The following is a 20,120-nucleotide window of genomic DNA, read 5'->3' on the forward strand; positions in this document are numbered from 1 at the left end:
CCCAATAATTCCAAACATTTTTCTTCTTTTCTGTATATTTTTGTTTTATTATGTCTTCCATGATGCTCCCAGGGAACAAAGTTCAGATATATCAGAAACCGGAGTCAGTGAAAATGATGAAAATCCTGTGAGGATTATTTCAGTCACGCCAGCAAAGACAGAACCTGTGAAAAACAAGGTATGTCCAGGGATTTTATGGACTGTGTGTCTATAATAAACTTGGCATTGGGCCTTTTTTCAGTCCACATCACTGCGGGCAGTCTCTGAGGAAATGGTAACATCCAGTTTCATTTCATATAGTTCTATCAGCTTCCTAGCCTAACAGAAGACCCTTTAATTTCAAAACTGCTGTTTATTTTATCCAGAGTAATTTATAGAGCTCATTTGAATGGCCTTCGTCCTTCTTTTTTAAAATTCCAAGGTTACTCCCACCTTTATTCCACGTTTTCTAAAATAAGTAACAGTGAGGCTGGGATTTAGAGTGGAAGTTCACACCTGTAAAAAGCTTTAATGGAAGTTACTGCCAAGAACATGTCAAGTGGTCCTATAGCATGAAATAAACATCTAATTTTTGGATTTTTGTCACAACTAAAATCTTAATTAAACTATTAAAAATATATTTTACGGTTCTCCCCTCTTTCATTAAAGAGAGAACACCATGTGTAAATCATAATGATTTTTTAACTTACAAAACATACGATGGCATGAATTTTAACACAGTTGAGTCCTGCCCATGGGATAGATTAAACTCAAACAGCTGTACAGCACGCTGGGCTCTGCCTGGCTGGGAAGGACCTGTGGGACCATCCCCGGTGAACAACCAACAGAGCATGAGCTGGCTGTGTGTCTTGGCAGCAGTGAGGGCAGCAAGCTGTGTCCTGAGTAGTCAGCAGATTGAGGGATGTGTTTATTCCAGCCTATTTGGCATTCATTAGGCTATGCCTGGAATACTGTGTCCTCCCCAGTTTCATGCAGATACTGAAAAACTGGAGAGAGCCTTGCAGGAGGCACCAAGATTATAAAGGTGTGGAGAAGTTGTTGTGTGAAGAAAGGTTTGAAGTATTGGGTTTGTTCAGCTTAGAGAAGAGAAGCCTTGGAGAGGATCATTCAGTCTTTCAGTATCTAAAAGGTATTTATGGAAAAGATGGATGGAAGGAAGTATTCTCAAGGCTGCTTGCTGGAAGGAAAAAAGGCTAGTGGGAGAAGTTGCTTCAGGGGAAATTCTGTTTGGATGCAAGCAGAAAAAAATACTAAAAAAAGAAAAATCTACATTGTGAAGAAATTTAAACACTGGAACAGGCTGTCCAGAAAAGTGGTGGAATATCACTGTTCATGGCTTGACTTTTCAAGGCCCTGGATAACCACTGAGGCCCTACTGCCAACAGAAGATTTGACAGAATGATTTTCAAAGATCACTGCCAACCTAGATGATTCTGTGATTCAAAACAGATTTTTGTAATAATGTAGGGATACATAGACGGTTTAGGCTGTATGATTTTTAAAAAGTTAAATATCTGCTTAATCTCTTTTTATTAGATGAAATCAGAGTAATAAGCAGGTGTTTTGTATTTGTATTGTGACATAGAAAAGTTAGGCAAAGCACATAAAAAGTAAATTTTAAAAAAATGCTTTCTAGGTTCTTGAAGTTGAAATTTCAGAGTGGATATCTGTAAAGTTCATATGAATAGCACGTGTGTCTGCTATGAAGCTGCTAGAACAGTAGTAAAGATTACAGAGATTGCCTGACTCATTTGAACACATAAGAAATAATAGTAGAGTATTTAACAAAATAAGTCCTTGGTTCAGATACAGCACTTAGTATAGTGACATTGGTTTGTTTGAAATTACTAAGTCATCCCAGCCATGCTTCTTCAGTATCCTTTTCTCTACCCCTTCTCCCAACTGCTTTGGAAGTCAGTGATCAAATGAAGGCTTAGCATCCAATTGCTTCCTCTTTGATTCCATATGAATACTGCTCTGTGTAGAGAAGTACACTGCTGACCCTTTCTGTTTCACATATACAGACACCTCTTCATGGTATTTAATCACTTCTTTACCTTGTTCAGGGTATTGAGAAAAACATGCATGTAGGCCATACCTATTTAGACATGACAAAGAATTTAAAAAACCAGCAAGTTTCATCTTTGGTGTGGTCTTACTTCTTTATTCCCTACAAGCCTTGGGTTTTTCTTTACTGGCACTTAGGACTTTGGTAAACAGCACCTTCACTGAATGTTGGTCTCAAGATTTGCATGTGTGGAAGTAAATAGTAAATATTGCTGTATAGGAATAGCTCTTCTGCTCCTCTCCTGTCATTTGACAAAGAGACAGTAAAAGGAGCTTGTCCAGAAAAACCATCATGGGAGGAGCTGAAATAATTAGTCTTACTGTAATCTCTGTCCCACACAACTAAAAGATACATTGGGTGCAGATATTAACATTACACACAATGTAGAAAATATTTTTGCAAGGATGAGGTTCAAAATCCCATTTAGTAAAACTTATTACTAGGTTTAAGACCACGTGATGTGTTTTCGTAACAATACTTAGAGTTTTAAAAACTCGTATTTCTCTTGAAGGAAGGTAACCGTTTGAGATTGCCTTTGGGAATCTTTTTTTCTTCACATTCATGATTTTTATTTTCTAGGAGATTAATTCTGATCAGACTACACAAGGAAATAGCACTGAACGTGGGAAAAAAAGAACAGCAACAGCATCTGGAACTGAGAATATTCATCAAAAAACAGAAGAAAAAAGTGTAGAAGAAACAGGCCCATCGCTGGCAGCAAAAACCAGAAGAGGGCGACCAACCAAACCGGAACCTCAGGGTACCACTGCAAAAAACGAGGAAACAAATAAACCACCTGTCAGGGGAAGGAAGAGGGCAGCAGCCAATCAAGAAAGTCCAGGGAGTTTAGAGGCAGGTAATGCCAAAGCAGCAAAACAGCAAGACACAGCAAAAAAGCCAGCAGCAGCACAGAGACAAATTGATCTACAGAGGTAAAAATAAATAAATAAATAATAAAATACGGGGGGGGAGGCGGTGGTCCTTTCCTATCTAAAGTCAGACCCTGAATTTGCAATTACAACAGACCTAGCATAGTTAAGGGCACAACTAAACCACAGTGGATGCCATGGTCCACCATATGTTGCATTGAGTTCTATTTTTCAAAGTGAATACCTGGGTAGCTGGTGTTGGAGAAATGAATTTTTTTGGTCAGAACAGGATAAACTTTACCTGTTTTCGCCAAATGTTACTTTATGTCTGTTGCCTCTTCACTTCCCTTCCTGGCATTGCTGTGTAAAACAACTAAGAGTTGAGGTTGTTTCAGTGCATTCATTAATCCCAGGTACACAGGCATTTGGGTTCTCTGCTGTGCTTCACTTCATTGGTAGCAAAGGCTTGGAAACTGACTATCTTTAATTAAGAGGAAAAATTGTAATTCTGACTATTTTCGGTTATTTTGGGTCTGTGTTTGTTTTAATATTAGCAGTACTGTAATCTATTTTAAGTAACTGAAAAATAACATTTGGAACTTCGTAAACTACAGAACAGCTTTTGGATGATAATCCGGGCTACTTTAGTGTTTAAACGTGCTGACTTGGTTTGCAATATAAGCAATTCATAATGCACATAAACACGAGATGTCTGTTTTGCTGGACCTGGTACCTAATTAATGCAAAAGTGTCCAAAGTCGTAGAGCAATAAGGTCTGCAGACCAGTGTGCTCTAAGGAATCACAAATTAATCTAAAGGAAGAAAGAATCATTGGAATAGTTTTTCTGGAGATTTGTAAGTTGAAGATCTTGCAAAGAACTTTGAACAAAAATAGTTACCTTCTTAGAGCAAGGTTTATAGACCAGTAAAATGTTCTGTCTGTCAAGAGTGTAATATTTGTGTACTGCTTTGCAATGCTTGTTTAAGTCTTCAGAACAAATTGCACTATCCATATCCTTTAATAAGCTACTGTATCAGATAGCATCTTTAAAATATGTAATATCTCAGTGTTTCTTGGACAAAATACCAAAACATTGTTAACGTTTTTCAGAAGCCAGGTGCTTGGAAGTGATGGAGATTCACTGTTGGAGATAGACTCAAGTTCAGAATACTCTCAGAATGCAATGGATCTTTTTAAGGCCTGTGGGAGCAGCCAGGAAGATACTGAGGATACAGAGATAGCAGAGGGAGGCTTCCTTAAGGTGTAGCAGGCATCTTGTATAGGACAATTCTCTCTTTTTACTTCTTTATTGCAGTTTATACAGTAAGGAATCAAAGAAATTTGTGTGTAAAAAACACTGTGTCTGATAGGTTTTTTGCTTCTAAGTAGACATGTACAAGTTACTGTAAGTACTTGGAAAATATTTGAAGTAATGCCTATTCTAAAGTAAAATGGGCTGTTTTTATAAACCTGGGTAATTCCAGTTAACTAGATCAAGTTACTGTTCTTAATCTCTGATTCCAGTGAAAGCAGGGGATAACTGTTTATATTTATGCTGAAAAAACATTACTCAGTTATGGAATTATGAAATGCACAACTCAAGTTGTGTTACTTTCAAGTTTTTCAGGAAGTTGTGCTATACAGTAAGGAAATTCAGTTGTATTCAATTAATTATGTAATTGTTGAGAAGATATGAGATGGAGATGGAGTTGGAAAAATCACAGTATAAAGAGTGTAAAAGCTGAAATGTAAACAATATTTAATAGGATTTTGATTCAGAATCACTTGGAATTTCCATGTCCTTACGATTAACTTTCATTTCCTTTTTTCCCCCCATAAAGGTAAAAAGAAAACTTGCTCGAAAAGGGAGGAAATGATGGCCAAATAAAGGCATGCTCCAAGCTTCTGCAAAAACTAGGATTCAGAAATTTCCTGTACAGGAACTGAAATTACTTCAAAACACACAGCTTTCAGCTCTGAAACCAGAAGGAAAACTATGCTTCCCTTTCACATGAAATTAATCCTTCTCAATGGAAATGTAAAGCAGAAACTCTTGAGAAAGAGGCTAAAAGCATCTGTACTTATTTCCCCAGAGACTTTTTTTATGAAAAGTCAATAATTAAGCAAATTGCTTAACACTTGGTTCCAGTTCCTGCATTCTGGAGTTTAAAAGTGTATTTACACCATTAACTTTCATGCTGCATTTTTTTTTAAAGAAAGTCAGAGAAGGTCCTTACACTGACATTTAAAATTCATGATCCTAGAGCCAGGTATTCCCATGTTTCACAGAAAAGGTAGAAGTCTACTGAATGGATTTTAAACAAGACTAGAGGAAAAAAAAAAAAAACAAAAAAATTTTTTTGCTTTACTTTTGGAGACTGTTTTATGTATAATTCTTTCTGCCTGCCTACTTTTCTGCAAAAATAAGATGTACAGATTTCAGTTCCCTGCTATGAAAAGTCATGTGGTGGCAATTTTATAAATGTTGCTTTCTGATTTTTATCAGAGTGGGAAAGTAATCACTTAAAATTATTATTAATTTGCAAGTAGACATTTCATTTTTTAATTTTCCCTCCATTTTAGTTTAATATAATTTGCAATAAATGTACATATTGATGTTTGTTTTATAAAAACATATATCACTTTTAAGTGTTTTTACTCCTGCGGTTCTGTTGGAATATTCTAAATTTTAAAGGAGTAAAGACAGTCCAGCATTTGATTTTATAATGTTTGTCACCAGATTTTTATTATTGATGTAAAGAAAAAAAAATCAGTTTTTAAAAATAGTTGGACTTTGGCAGCTTTGTAAGGAAAGTTGGAAATGTTTAGGATTGCTCTCAATTTTAAGCATTGTGCTGATTGGAAGTAAGTCTGTTTTGCATTTTGTCTTCCTGTCCAGGCTCATTTTTTAATGTTTATTTTAGAAGATTGTTGCATCAATATTATGTTTCCTGGCATTGTTCAGCATAGATACAGTGTACACTTTTATGTACACATGATCATATTTAAGTTTGTTGCATAAAATAAACGCTTCTAGGTGTCATATGGTGGTCCTTTTTTTGATTTTTCTTTTTTTTTTTCTTTCACAGAATACTAATTGCTATATCTGTATATGGGCTTGGACGTTCACAGAAGTATTGTACAGAGCAAAGGAGTTGTAATGCAGACAGTAACGTAGTTTAAAAGTTAAGTTTTTTTGGTAAAGTTACAGTGCTTTATCTCGTGAAGGGGGTTGGGTTGGTCTGCAGAGTGACAGTGAAGAGTTTGCTTTGTTTCCCACTGCCTCAGTTCCCTATTTCTCTTCTGCAAATTTTGAAATCCCTTGATTCATATAGAAGAGCTGGATACTGGTGGCATTAGTTAAGGATTGCTTGTGCTCCTGAAATGGGTAGGGTGCGGTTGTGTGCTCTCAAACATGAGTTAAGTCTCTCTTAGCAAGCATACAGCTGATGTTATTTTTCTTCTGTGCATAAAGCAGTGTGTGCAGCTCCCCTTCTAAAGCAACCTGCAGTGCTTTGACCTGAAGGATTTGAAATGCTTTTGACAAGAGGGAGGCCGGGAGTTTTTAAAATCATTTAATTACGCATCTGTCAGGGGTTTGATTTCTAAAACTGAAATAATTTCACAAGGTGGATTTACTGATGAGAATGCAGTTTCTTTTTGGTGCTCTGGTCAAATACTTCCCTCTCACAAAAGTTAGAGTATTTTCGTTTAAACTAATTTTAAAGTGTTTTAGTGCTACCTGAAAAAGATACTTGCTTTTAAAAATGAGTTCTGGTACTTAGTTGTGTGCCTTTAACAGTGATCTGAAATCTGGACTTGACAAATCCTGCAAGCAATTCAGATTTGTTTCCAAAAGCTTTGCTTTTTTTGGAGTGGATAATTATTGGATTTTTTCCTTTTTACCTCTTTTGGTCAGTTTTTAATTAGTTACAACGTCAAATTACTCAAGGAATCATCACAGAATAATTTAGGTTAGAAGGGGTTTCTGGAGGTTCAGTGCCATGCTCAGGGCATGGTTTTCAATTGTCTTTCTTCAGATGGGATTATGTTGAGTTTCTTTCTCTGGTTTTTTTTAATGTGGACATTTGAGTTACTTTGATATGTTGATTATCAGTAGAGTCAATTGGTACATTCATGGAGCAAATTTATTCTGGGCATAATTGGCTGAGCCAAAATGCAGCATACAAGAATTACCAGAGGGGTCTAGCGGTGGCCCCCACTGACTCTTCTCAGAACTTGCCCCAGACAAGGCTGCACTCGGAATTTCCCTGCCTGCCCGCACTGTTCCCGTTCAAGCCCTCGGGGCAGCTGTGGTGCTGTCACGAGCTGCCTCAGTGATGGGTGGGCACCTTGGTGTCAGAGCTGCACCCAGGGGCCCTGAGTGCTGACCGCACACAGGAGGCAGCCTGGAGAACCAGGACAGAAGGCACAGCCACCGTTTTAACACAGACATAATTTATGCATTGCCAGTGCTGCTGAGGCCTTAAAAATAAGATCTATTAAAGAGAAATGAGTATAAAACTCTGGAATTGAAGGCAAAGTATTTTGAAGAAAATGGAGGGTGGTAGGGTGTGTATGTGTCTACTTGGCCATATATCAGTTTTCAAATCTTGTACGTGAGTGGGGATTCTCCCATTATAATAAGGAAACTGATGCTCAGAGTTCTTCACTTGTTAATGTGTGATTAAGAATAATAGGAAGCCCAATAAAACACAGTATTTATGGCTTTTTACCAGTGTAGGATTTAAAGGTGCTGAGGTTTCACATTTAGTTACATAGTTAGAGCAAAGTTCTTACCATCTTTTAAGTTCCCATCTTCATAAAAGTCTGGCTGTGTTTCTTAGCAGACATACATTTATTTCTGTTTCTTTCTGTCTTCCGATGCCTGGATTGCATGGTTTTCATCACAGTAAGACAGGAAAGCTGTTCTGAGAACATACTTTGTAATGTTCTAAATTAAAGCTCTACCACTCAACAAAACTAAATTTGAATAGTTCTTTTGGATGAAATAATGTTGTCTAGAGCAATCTTAAACAGGAGAAATAATATGCAGTACAAACCTTTTCTGCACATGCTGACAAGCCCTGTAAATTTTAGTATTGATAAATAACAAAAAAATGTTACCTAAAATGTACTTCTAGCTGTTAGATACTTAGCTCACATTGTTGGACCAAGTGCAGCATCAGACTGGTTATTGAGTGTCAAGTTAACTGGTGGGGCTGTCACAGCTGAACTGTTTCCTCTAAAGATGAAGAAAGATGCAGGATCACCAAACATTTACAATACATGGGAAACTTGCTTCTTAAAGAAATCATCCATGCAGATTCTAGTTCTCTTGCATGTGTGCGTTGTTATTGTCTTTATCAGCAGTAATAGCTCTGTTTGTGCCTGGAAATCAAATCTCAAATTGATGCTCAGGGAAATAGCCCAAACTGAAGAAGCCTGGCTGCAGATGCACAGAGCTGGTAACCAAGCATTAGTCACAGAGTGGCTGGTTTCAGCCCACGGCATTGTATCTCAGTGCAGGAACAGATTTGCACAAGGAGCAGCAAGGTGTTAAAAAGCAGGGAGCAAAGTCCTTCTGTACAGCAGCACTTTTTGTGTCCCTTGAAGCCTTTCTCTTCTTGAATTTCTGACAGGAGGGAATCATCGGCTGATGAGTATCCTGGGTATTCAGATGGCCAGAAGGAAACTCAAATAATACTGTAAAATACTCTTAAACTTCAAAGACCGACAGTAGCTTCCATTCCTTAAGAGATTTTAATCCAGACATTCTGTGGATTGATTTGCCTCAGTTCCTCGAAGGCAGAGAACAAGACCGGACTTCCTCAGGAGCAGAACGTGGAAGTGGTTGCTGATAACCTGTCCCTTCCCAGCTGCACAGCCTGAGTCAGGAGAGTGGATCCAGGATGTCCTTTTATTTCTTATTTCTAAATGAGAAACCAAAGGGGGCAAATGACCCAGTTGCTCCCATTAGAGATTCCTTAGCACCAAGTCAGTGTGGTGACCCACAGGATGACTACTTCCACAAATCACACCCTAGTATATACTTCAGATTCAGAATAGGAACATCTCTGACTCCAGGGAACTTCCCAGCACTATTTTTTGCAGTCTGAAAGGAGATGAGCAAGTTTCTGGCATGTGCACCTGCTTGTAAAGAAACTAGTGGGACCACAGCCAAAGGCTTGTTGCAGTTGAGACCTCCTGCTCGCTCAGGCCCGAAGAGCTGAAGGCATAGCCCCATGTGCTGCGGTGAGTGGTAGGAGCAGCTCTGCAGCCGAACTCGGTCAGCATCACCTGTGCTGGGAGATGCTGTGAGCGTGTTCCTCAGAGCCCTGGTGCCATGTCAGGCAAAGGGCAGTCGTCATACCATTGGAACAAATTCTCCTGTTACCTGATGGAAAGACATTTCCAACCTGCACCAGAGCCACTTCTCTCTGCCTAGGAAAAGTCCTGACCCTGACACTTTTATCAGGACTGTGGGCCTGTAGTGGCTGGGTGTTGTGAGCCAACAGGAGGAAAGTCAGGCTTGTGACCTCTTCAGCTTTGGCAAGAAATTACTAAGGAGCCATTCAACTTTGAACCTGGGGGATTTGTCACCAACTGTGCAGCTCTACCCATGGTCAGCAGAGCCAAGACATCTATGGGCAATGCAAGTGGGTGGTGCAGTTGAGTCTTGTGTTACTTGGTGAGGAGGGACAGCCAGCAGGAGACATCTGCTTTTCACTGGGAGCACAGGTTATCCAAGCTAATTTGTAAACTCACTTAGGTCATGCTGGCAGCCTTGTAGTCTCAGCAATGTGCCAGCTCAGGCAAAAAGCTTGACCAAATAGCTCTGGAGTACTGAGCATCCTCCTACAGCCCTACCAGCTGCAAGAGCTCAAATCATAATGCTGCAGGTTGGGCATGCTCCAGAACAAGAAATACATGTTCTGCTCCTTGGTTCAAGCATTTAATTCTCTCATTGCCCTGGAAGCAGAAATTGATGTGTTGACTCTGATGCCCCAAGGAGCTCTTGAAGCAAGAGATGGAAGGTGATTATGGCTGTTTCTTTGGTGTTGGGTCCAATGGCTGTAAAGCAAGTGGGAAGTCACTGTGTGCCCCAACTGTCCCCAAACCAGAGACAAGCTGGGTTTATGCTGGTGGCAGAGGTCTGAGCCATCAGTCTCCTTTCAGGAGGTTTATGTGCTGTCTCCAGAGCACATGCAGGGTCCCCTGTGCAGCTCACTGCTCCTTGCTGCCCACACATAAGCTCTTTTCCACTTCCTACGAAATTAGGAGAGACTGTCACTGCCCACATAATTCAAGCCATCACCTGCTTCCATCCCTGAGTGTTCCCAGGAAAGGAGAGAATAATCTGTAACCTGGATAAATTATTCTGGATGGTGGTGCAGCAAACACTGTTCATCCTTCCTCATGCTGGTAGGACAGGACAGGATTCAGGCTCGGGCATGGACAAGGGAGCTGCTCTGCACACCTGCTGTGTGAGCTTGACAGAGTACCTTGGTGCCTTTCCTTAGTGCCCTTTCCAGTCACCTTTTCTCAGCCTTGCAGTACATTGGTTCCCAGCTATTCAAAGCCCTCTTTGCTGTATCCATCCATGCCTGCACATTGTGTCTTCTGCATTACCTTCTCACTTGAATCTTATATAAGCTTAGCTTTGAGCATAAAAGGATTTGGGAAGAAAGCAGACTCTGCCTTGATTAATTTCTGAGGCTTGTGGGGGGCCTGCACATCGCAGTTTATCAGGCTCTGCTTTAGTAACGAGCTTCTAAGGTCTGGTTTTCCCACAAGGACCCCATGTTCAGCACTGCTATCCTCCATCCTCCCTCAGTCAGCACCTGGTTCCTGCTGTTACCACTCCCTTTGTCAGGAGGGTTGTTACTCACAGTGCACTTGCCATGCAGGTTCTGGAGCTGCCTCAGTCTGTCAAAGTATACTAAATGGCCAAATCTCCAATGCTCTAGGGAAGTTTTCTAGTCATCTGGACTATTACAAGACATGACAGAAGATCCAGCATTCCCTCATGCAGAAACAGGGTGTATTTTTAATCCTTTGTAGCTTCCACACGTTTAAGAAACACCAACCCCCCACAGACTGCACGCAGAAGATCATGGTGGCATTCACAGCAGTCCTGGTGTGTTGGCCATGAGGTAGATGTGGTTGTATCTCTGGCTCTCCAAGTTTCAGGTACCTTCCTGGTAAGATCATCCTTCAGAGTGTATCAATGTGTATAAATACCTGAATGGGAAAGTGTAAACAAATAGAGCCAGAGGTACAGCCCTAGAGAAATGAATGGAAATAGAAAAATTTTCCTATTTCCTGGCCAAACTTACTCCCAACCAATTAATACCAACCTGAGATCATGTCTCTTGTAGGTGACTGGTCACAGCCAAACACCCAGCACTGCATCCACTCCCTTGACTCATCACCCCCCCGGCTGGCTGTAGGCTTCTGCTCCCTGGAACTTTTCTTGTGCCTGTGGACAGGGGGATGGGCACTGCCAGTGCTGTGGCACCACTTCTTCCCCACTGCCTTCCTCCATCTCCTTACACACTTTCTCCAAGAATGTTGTGTCTGACCAACACAATATTTTCCCACATAACCACCGTATATTAGATGCTGTTTGGCCATTTTTGAGGGCACCTCTACCCCCAGAGCTACAGTCAGAGGCATAGGGGCCTTCTGTTAAATTTACTAGGACAGATCTGCCATCTTCCTCAGACCTCAAGAGCTCAAGTCTATTTTTTATTTGGTCACTCTTCAGCCCTGAAATGGTAATGTGTTTCTCCTCCAGAAGACCACTTACCCTGCTGTGCCCAAGCCCCCTCCTGCTGCCTCATGGGAGCTGCACCACATGCCAGGGGGGTGGGTACTCACTGCCTTTGGCCGGGGAGCAGGGCGGGGTTCCTGCCCTAAGCATTTCCCTTGCACACATTGTTTCATGAGGGTGGTTTTGGAAGCTGCCCAAAGCAGTTGGCCAAAATGATAACAGAATTTCATTTGATTCTGCATCATTGAGCTGCTTTCTTTCCAAAACATACCTTTAAGCCAAAACATGGGTTGTTTCTTCTTTTGGGTTGATGGTGGGGTTTTTTAACCTTTTTGCTATTAAGAGGGCTTTTTCATTTCACACTTGCAGGATGTGGCCCCTTTTGTGTATTTGCTTCTTTTGCAGTCACATCGAACAGATCCAGGCCCCCTGAGTTCACAGTCTCTTATGTGGACAGCTGGCTCCCTCCAGCCCATCTCAGCAGAGCAGGACGTGGCTTCCCACTGGATATGGCCTCCCCAGGGCTGTGCAGAGAGGCAGGATCATCTCCCTCAGCCTGCTGCTGACACTGCCTCATGCAGCCCAAGATACACTTTGCTGCCTTTGCCATGAGCACAGGTTGGTGGCTCACGTTCAGCTTGGTCCACATCCCAAACCCCCAGCTCCTTTTCTGCTAAGCTGCTTTCCAGTTATCCCAGCCTGTATTGGTGCCTGGGTTTTATCTCCCCAGGTTCAGGACTCTGCACTTCCCCTTCCTGAATTCCTCACAGATAAGAACCATTCACAGGTGAAAAGAATGGCACACAAACAATAAATACAAAGAATGACTCTCCCTTAGTTTTTAAGAAATTTTGGGGGTTTGGTTTGTGCTTTGTTTTTTTTCTCCTCCACCTCAGCATTGTCTGACCCAGTGAATTTTGGTAACTACTTTGTTTATACATGTTTTCTTCCCAACAGTCCCCTCTCCTGATAACTATGGCCTGGAGACAGTTTATCCCAGCACTTTTGATGTAGTTCAGACCATTAAAGGATTGGAATGTGGAATAAGCTATAGTGGGCAACACATATGCCAAAGCAAAGAGTGAGAACATGCCCCCATCCCAGCAGGTCATTCACCTATAGCAAGTTCATATGCAGGATTCATTTCTTGGAGTTGCCTCTTTAAAAGTCATAAACATCAAGTGCTTTCTTTCCATTTGCACTGATGGCTTTGGATCCTTTAAGCCACCATCTACACAGATAAACTGCTTCACACCCAACAGCTTCTTGCAGCAAGGTGAAGATGTGATGGCCACCACTTCCAGAAACACCCGGGACCAACTTTGTGTTTGGTGTTTGTTCTCCAGCCTTGTGTTGATGGAAATTTAAAGCTGTGATGCCATTTCCAGTGCCTGCTCTTTGTTATGACTGCAGTGTGAAATGGGACCAGCCAGTTGTAGGTGTGCTTTTGAACCAAAATCCATCTTGGTGTGTAACTGGCTCCTATTTTTTGGGGCTGTAACCAGCAAAAGGTTCCTCCTTCAAGAAGGACACCCTCCCACCCACCTCTGAACCTAGGCAGCAGGTAAATGTACAAAAATGGGGATAGCAGGCTTTGCCCTGATACAGCAATGTGGCTCAGCTGCAGGAACTTCCCAAACCTCTCAGGGTCAGCAGGAGCTTTGACTATTCACCATCATCATGTTTTTAAACTGCCAGTTTTGAGAAGAGGTTTCAGGAAAGACAAAGGAAAGTGACCAGGGCACTGTCCCTCTCCCCACCCTGCAGGAGCAGGGGGCCACAAACCCATGCCCCGCACCACTTGCAGGCAAAGGCAGCTGTACACAGAGGACTTGGGAGTGCTAAAGGGGTCTGGTGGCTCAGGTATCATCAGCACAAAACAGGTTCTCTCCCACCTCCCCTCTCCCCCACCATATTTTCCTCACCAGCCCAGCTTATTACCCTTTATGTTATACCAGGCTGTCATAAACCCACCTAAAGAATTCATGTATTTCAACACAAAGCAGCCACTAAGTGAAGCAATGTAATTTATTTGACATTATACCAGACACGGGTGCTCCAGATCCAGACTTGACCTTAAAAACAATTTAAAATCCTGGATTTGCTGTATTGGAGGTATCAGTTACCCGTCTGAGAGCCAAATGTGTCAGTATTACAGCCACTGAAACAGAAAACTAAGTACAGGACAAGTCAAGCTAGCAAGCACCATCAGTCCATTTCAGCTGTGAACTCGCTTCCAGTTTTGGGGTGCTGGAAGGAATGACAAGGCTGTTGGACAACTTCACAAGTATTTCAGTATAAAGCAGCTCTCAGTTACTCATGTCAGTGTCTAACTACACAAACTGGGGAATATGGACCTTTTTTTTTTCTCTGAATTAGTATCAGGCTAAGACCTGCAGGAGAGGGACTGAGGAGTGCTCCCTCTCCCTCACCCCGTTAAAGAATGAGGTACCACAGAACGACACAGCTCCTGATGACAGTAAAATGAAACAAAAAACCCAAACAACATCTTACACCATAAAACTGTGCAGTACTATCCCAGCTGGTAGAGCCTGCCCAGAAACCTGCAAAACCTGCCCAGGGATAAACATGCACCTGAAGATGGGACGCAGATTTGAAACAGAGTACTACAACCAGCTCCACAGCAAACTCACTGCTCATTACTTCAGCTATGCAGCTGCTGCCTTCAAACTGCTTTACTCCATTTAACAAATGTGGACAAATGCCAAAAAAGTGAAGTTTGTACTGGTAGTAAATCCATAGTCATCATCTCTCCTAGGTTCTTCCAGAGCTGAACAACAGGGCAGTGTCATTAGCCACCAGGCTGTCACCTCCCTGTGCATGAACCAACTGCAGTTTGAAGTACATAGTTTAAAATGTGATGACATGAACATAAGCGGTGCACGAAAATCCAGAGAGAACTTTTCCTCTGTGAGTTACCGGCTTTGTTTCTTCAGATGCAGCCTTTGAAAGGAGACAAGTGGTGGTGCGGCTGTACATGTAGTTTTCAGGCCATCACGTGAGGCAGTCCTTGTTGAAATAACACATGCTTCCTTCCATTACACAACTTCTATTTACACAATTTTCTTCTTCAAAATTTTCTAATGTGCACCTTGAAAATGATCATCCCTTTTGCTCTTGTTACTGACATGGAGGCAGTAGACCCTATAATCTTAGAACAATCAGAATTGCCAGAAATAAAATGAAAACTGTTTTCAGGGAAACGTGCATTTATTGTTAAGCATTCCCAGTGAAAAATCAACATCTTTTAAAATGTGTGTTTATTTAAAAAATCATTTGTGTACAAAAGTGTTTGTGTAGTTTTTATTTTCAAGACAAAAAATACTGATGCTGCATTCCAGCCTCCCCACCCCCGTTCCTCCTCCACAGGAAGGCTGATGCTCAGGAACCAACCTTCTGCAGTATTTATTGGTAAATACTCATTTACTAGAAAAGTCAGAATTTAGGATGGAAAAGGTAAGTGAAAAGCAGGACTCTTCAGCAGTTGACATCAGCATTCCTATGATGGCAGCCTTCTTCAGACACTGCACCAGAGCAGCAGCGGGTGCTGCAGATAGTACACCACACAAGCACAGCACTGTCACAGTACAGTTCCTCGTCTGTCGAGCCGTGGATCTGAAATTACACTATCGATGAAGGGCTCAGCACCATGAGTGATCCTGGAGCCAGTTTGATGCCTACAAAGCAGGTAACAGCACAGATCGAACATCACAGCACAGTACAGGGCAAATGATTTGCAAGGGTTTGTCCAGTGAGAACAAATCCAAAGTCAGGTTGCTGCCAACAGAGCACTGCAGCTGGAATAACCAAGCCAGAAGCCAAATGCATTGACGACAGTTGGTCTTGTGAGTCCGATGATGAATCAGCTGATGACACAAACACCACAAGCAGGAAGAGCTACCTACATCATTCACAGATAGGTTTGGAACAGATCAGAAAACTAGCAAGAAAGAAGTAATTGCCCCTTTGCCTAGCCCTAGGAGAAAGCTGTGCCTGGAAAACGAGGATGGTTAACACTGAAAACACCTATTTGGTCTTCCCAGAAGAGGCTTTAGGCACCCACAAGCACCTTGACTTTCACGCTTTAGTTCTGTGATGCAACAGACACTGATGAAATGCACTTTTGCTACCTCTTGTTGAGCCAGCTGCTCATCAAAACCATACAAAACTATGCACCTGGTCACAAATCAGTGCCCCCTACTCATCAACTCCATCAACAAAACCGAGCAGGAGAGGACACCTCATCTTCTCATTGCTCATCAGCCTTTAAATAAAAGCAATTTTTTTGCTAAATAATTTAAGGTTTTCCACTTCAGGCAAGCCTCCAAGTCTAAGCCAGCTTCTGGTGGTTATTCAGAAGGGAACAAGGGACATGCACAGTTGACTTGCCCTGTGCTAAAAATGGAACTTCCTGACACAGTGCATGACCAATGCAGTAAACAAGAATTTGCGCTTGAATCTGTGTTTTGATTTGCCCCCGCTCCCCTTCTCCCTTCCCCAATGACACAAGCAATCCATAAGCTCTGAAGTGCCTAGTCTGAGTCACAGCTGTTAGGCTTAAATTTGCATAGTTTAAATGTTTCTGTTACCCACACCATCTAATGCAGATCTGGTGTTACAAGGTAAGATTCTTTCTGGCTATTTAATTCCTCCTTTCAGACAACAACGAAAAAAGTTTCTATATTCCTTATGTCAGTGTTCCAATACCAATTTACATGGAAAACAGTTGAATACAGTGATAATTAGAAAAAGAACTAAGACATATTCATACACCAATAGTACTTAATTGCTCATAAATACTACCGAACCAATTATAGTCAAGGCCCCATGTACTCTGTTGCAAGCTTCAAACAAAATAATCCAGTTTGGAGTATGCAGAATGCACTAAATGACACATCTTTCCAGGATATGTTTCTAAGGTTTTTTGTCTCCAAAATGCACCAATTTGTCACACTGAGAACACAGCTTGTTCACAGAAGGAATGGGAGGAAGCTGTGAATTTGGCAAGGGGGTGGAATACAGTCAGGGCTTTTGGTACTCATGGGAAAATGGAGGCTTTTGGCAACAGGAAAGGGCATTTCTCTACCTCTGAACAAAGCTGTACTTTGCTCTTGGAGGAACTGGGTAATATGGATAAACCTTTTTGCTGGATGCATGTTCAGCAGTGAAATCCAAAGAATGCTCTGACAATCCGTGTTATTACCAATACCTTGTTTAGAAAAATGGGGCCGTTTGGACTTCAAAATGACTGTTTGAAGCCATCTTCTGGCACAATAGAGGAAGACAACGCATGGTTTCTTTGTACTTAGAAAGCCACTGTACCCATGTTTCATGTCTTGTTGCAAGGAGTGGTAAATGTGCAGCCTGAGTCCACAGCTGGAGTGGGCTGCACAGCAACTCCACGTCTGTGAATGCACAGGGCCCTGAATATAGCGATGTTCAGCAATACAGAAAACGGAACTACCATTTGTATGTACAATGTCTCACAAGGATAAGCTGAACACTAACAGCAAAATTCCTAGGGCTCAGCCCCAGCTGCAGTTAAACTAACCTCGTACAACATTATCCCTATATTCAACTCTGATAATTACCAAGAATACAAAAACATTCCTTATAAAGGAGTGACATGTCAAAATTCAGAGGGACGTCAGACCAAAGATGTCTCCTTAATGCTGGGTCATGCTTCCTTCCCAGCTTCCTTCCTGCCAGCACCTGAGCTAGCATTAAGCTACCAAGCACATGGATGGAGAGCAAAACCCAGAATCCAACATTTATACATAAGGGGGAAGGGGAAGACAACTGTTTTGCAGTAGAGAAGAAAATGAGGTAACTTTGTGAGAGAAGTAAAACTTAACAGGGCATTCTTTCAGAGGTGACCATGCTCACTTAAGAACCTCTTTTTTGCCTCTCCCCCTTTCCCTGGCTTCCTTTATCACTTCACATACTGTTGGAGAAGCCTGCTGTTCTTAGGAGACTGGTCTTATCAAAAGACATGCTCAGAAGCCCGTAACTGAGTAGTTTTATGTCCCCGACAATGATTTCCAAGTTCTTTCTTTTGATAAATAGCAGCGAAGAACAAGGGAAAGTAGTCAGCAATTTGTATTTACCACCAGGGTAAAAAAAAAAAAAAAGGTGTTGATGTAATCAATAAGTTCTTAGCCTGTATAACAGAAAAGACAGCAACTTGAGATTAACACAAGTAGCATTTTGCCAGTTTCCTACCGTCCCTGGTTTTCATCTAGCAAACCAGCTGAACAGTAGCAGCTTCTTGTTAAAAAAATAAATAAATATACGGAAAGTCAAAACAACTCTTTTCCTTTGGCATCATTGCAAATGATTTACACTAACTCAAGAAAACCCAAGAAAACTGATCACTGACTACACCTTAAAAAGCAGTAAGTATAAAGACTAAGCAAATGCATTTAGTATTGCACTGATATGAGTTCAAAGTATTTACTGTCTGTGCCCTGTTTTAAGTTTGGACACATCAGACAGAGCAGTACGGGGAACATCCCAGAACTAGCCAGGTCTCGACAGCTCTGTTTTCTGGTTCTGTTCCCCACTACTATGCTCCAGGTATTTAACAGATACCATAATGTTCCTGATTTCATCTAGTGTGAGTTATAAACAGACTATGAAGTACAAAACTATTTCTATTTGTACTTCATAGCTCTAGAAAAACCCCAAGCAGGCATATATTTCCCCACCCTATTAATCCACAGCTTAGGAGGAAAAAAAAAACAGAACAAAATATAAGAGTAATAGAAAAGATGACTGATACAGTACTCCATTATCCACAATCCCCACTCTCTAGTCTCAGGATTTCTCTGAACTTCCTTGTCAGATATACTCTCAAAAGTTTGCATCATATTCACAAAGACATTACAGCTCTCTTTAAATAGATGTACTAGTGTTTGAAGTTGCAAGACTAATAATTTTCAAGCTTTTGCACTCAGGATGAAATGTCATTTTAATACAAATAAAAAGACTGACTGTATGTACAAGCCAAGGTAAGATTTCAGTTCTCGTTTATCAGAAACATCAATCCAAAAAAAAGCTAAATTGAGAACACACTTCTACTTCTATGTGCATTTGAAGTATGTACAGTAAAAACACCAACACAGCCTCCATGTGTTAACCAGAGAAAAATGCAAGCAAGGATGAATTTTAAAGTACCTGGTAAGCAATCCTTAAACTGAAGCCCAAAATAAAGCTAGAAAACCGCTGCAAAAAACAGCTGATTGCATCATATCAAGTACTCAAAAAAATTTTTTTTCATTCTCAGTACACTGGAGAATCAGCTTTGTCTTCCTTCGAACTGCGTGAAATCATATTATCCAGAATGTACTGATGAACACTTTACAGCTATTTAAAACAAAAAAAAGGAAATGAAACCAGCTCCATCTTTTTGTGCTGTATCAAAGCATACTCCTTACATGATTGTGTAGAAAACATGATGCATGAAAATCACTACTGATAAATCAAAATCTATATTTTTAAAGGGGAGCCTAGGCTACTGCAATGGCACACATAATACCCACAGATGATGAAACATAATCAACAGTATGATGTAAGGGAGAGGAGAATCAGGTTTCCCAATTAATAAGGTAGAAAGAAAATGGTTCTGAATAGGTCACCATTTGGAACTTTGGGTAAGTCTTGAAAGTCTGTCAGGAAAAAAATTACAAAAGCAATTGAGTATTTCAATGGTGCTCTCTTCAGCGACCCTACCTAATATGTCTATTAAGTACAAGCATGCAAATATAGGTCAATCCACAGGCACATAGGATCCATGTTAAAAACAGTAAGATAACTGTGATGAGTGGCACCAACAATTTTGATGACTAACACTCAAAATGTTGCTTTCTGAATTACTAAATCAAAATCCTGAAGCAAGTTCCTGCTAGTCTTTGTCACACTGCTAAACACTAAAGTAGGCATGGTTTTCCCCCATTATCTTAGCTGAGCTCAAAGAATTTTTACAATATTTAGTAAGAAAAAAAATTAAAGTATTTCCCCTTTTTAAATTTACACAGACGTTTAATTAGCTTTATTTACAGAGCGCTTTTTTTCAGTCTCCAATAGTGCCTAGATAGCATCATCAGGCAAGAGTGCCAGTTTTGAAAGAGAATCTATATAGAATCCTAGGAATAACAGATGGTGATGCTCCTCCAGAAGGGGCAAGCTGGACTACAGAAGCAGCTCTCTCTATATGGCTCAGTTACTCAGGAGTAATTCTGTTGCAGTCTCTACATCCCATGATTTTGAAGACAAGGCCACTATTACTGCATTCTGCAATGAGAAAACAAAAGCAATAATATTTTCAGTGCGTGAACCTGCAGCTCCAGAAGGTGGAATGAAAAGTTCACAGTTTAATCAAAACAC

The 20,120-nt window shown here is 41.0% G+C and overlaps 2 protein-coding genes across 7 annotated transcripts in view; one reads left to right on the forward strand and one right to left on the reverse strand.

Annotated features, from left to right (window-relative positions):
* Nucleotides 1-17,900, forward strand: part of PDS5A (PDS5 cohesin associated factor A) — a 93,243-nt gene extending 75,343 nt beyond the window's left edge. Inside the window, exons 31-35 of one of the 5 annotated variants that reach the window (XR_006020458.1) lie at nt 73-178; nt 2,648-3,000; nt 4,049-4,199; nt 6,028-12,332; nt 12,445-17,900. Coding sequence is in view for 3 of the 5 variants with exons in the window: in XM_042052914.1 (XP_041908848.1) it covers nt 73-178; nt 2,648-3,000; nt 4,049-4,199; nt 6,028-6,099 (682 nt within the window). In the remaining 2 variants the exon portion in view is untranslated. Of the gene's footprint in view, nt 1-72; nt 179-2,647; nt 3,001-4,048; nt 4,200-4,779; nt 5,982-6,027 lie in introns of those variants that run through there. The other 4 variants (XR_006020457.1, XM_042052914.1, XM_042052917.1 and 1 more) reach the window with 4 other exon arrangements.
* UBE2K (ubiquitin conjugating enzyme E2 K) overlaps nt 13,725-20,120 on the reverse strand; it is a 44,602-nt gene continuing 38,206 nt past the window's right edge. For both annotated transcript variants that reach the window (XM_042052924.1, XM_042052926.1), the window contains one exon: nt 13,725-20,027. In XM_042052924.1, coding sequence (XP_041908858.1) covers nt 19,953-20,027 — 75 coding nt within the window. In that variant the 3' untranslated portion in view covers nt 13,725-19,952. The remainder of the gene's footprint in view (nt 20,028-20,120) is intronic.

Source organism: Corvus kubaryi, unplaced genomic scaffold (assembly GCF_017639235.1).
Source record: "Corvus kubaryi isolate FWS band 111438036 unplaced genomic scaffold, C.kubaryi_AGA036_p1.0 split1-131, whole genome shotgun sequence".
NCBI classification, from domain to species: Eukaryota; Metazoa; Chordata; class Aves; order Passeriformes; family Corvidae; genus Corvus; species Corvus kubaryi.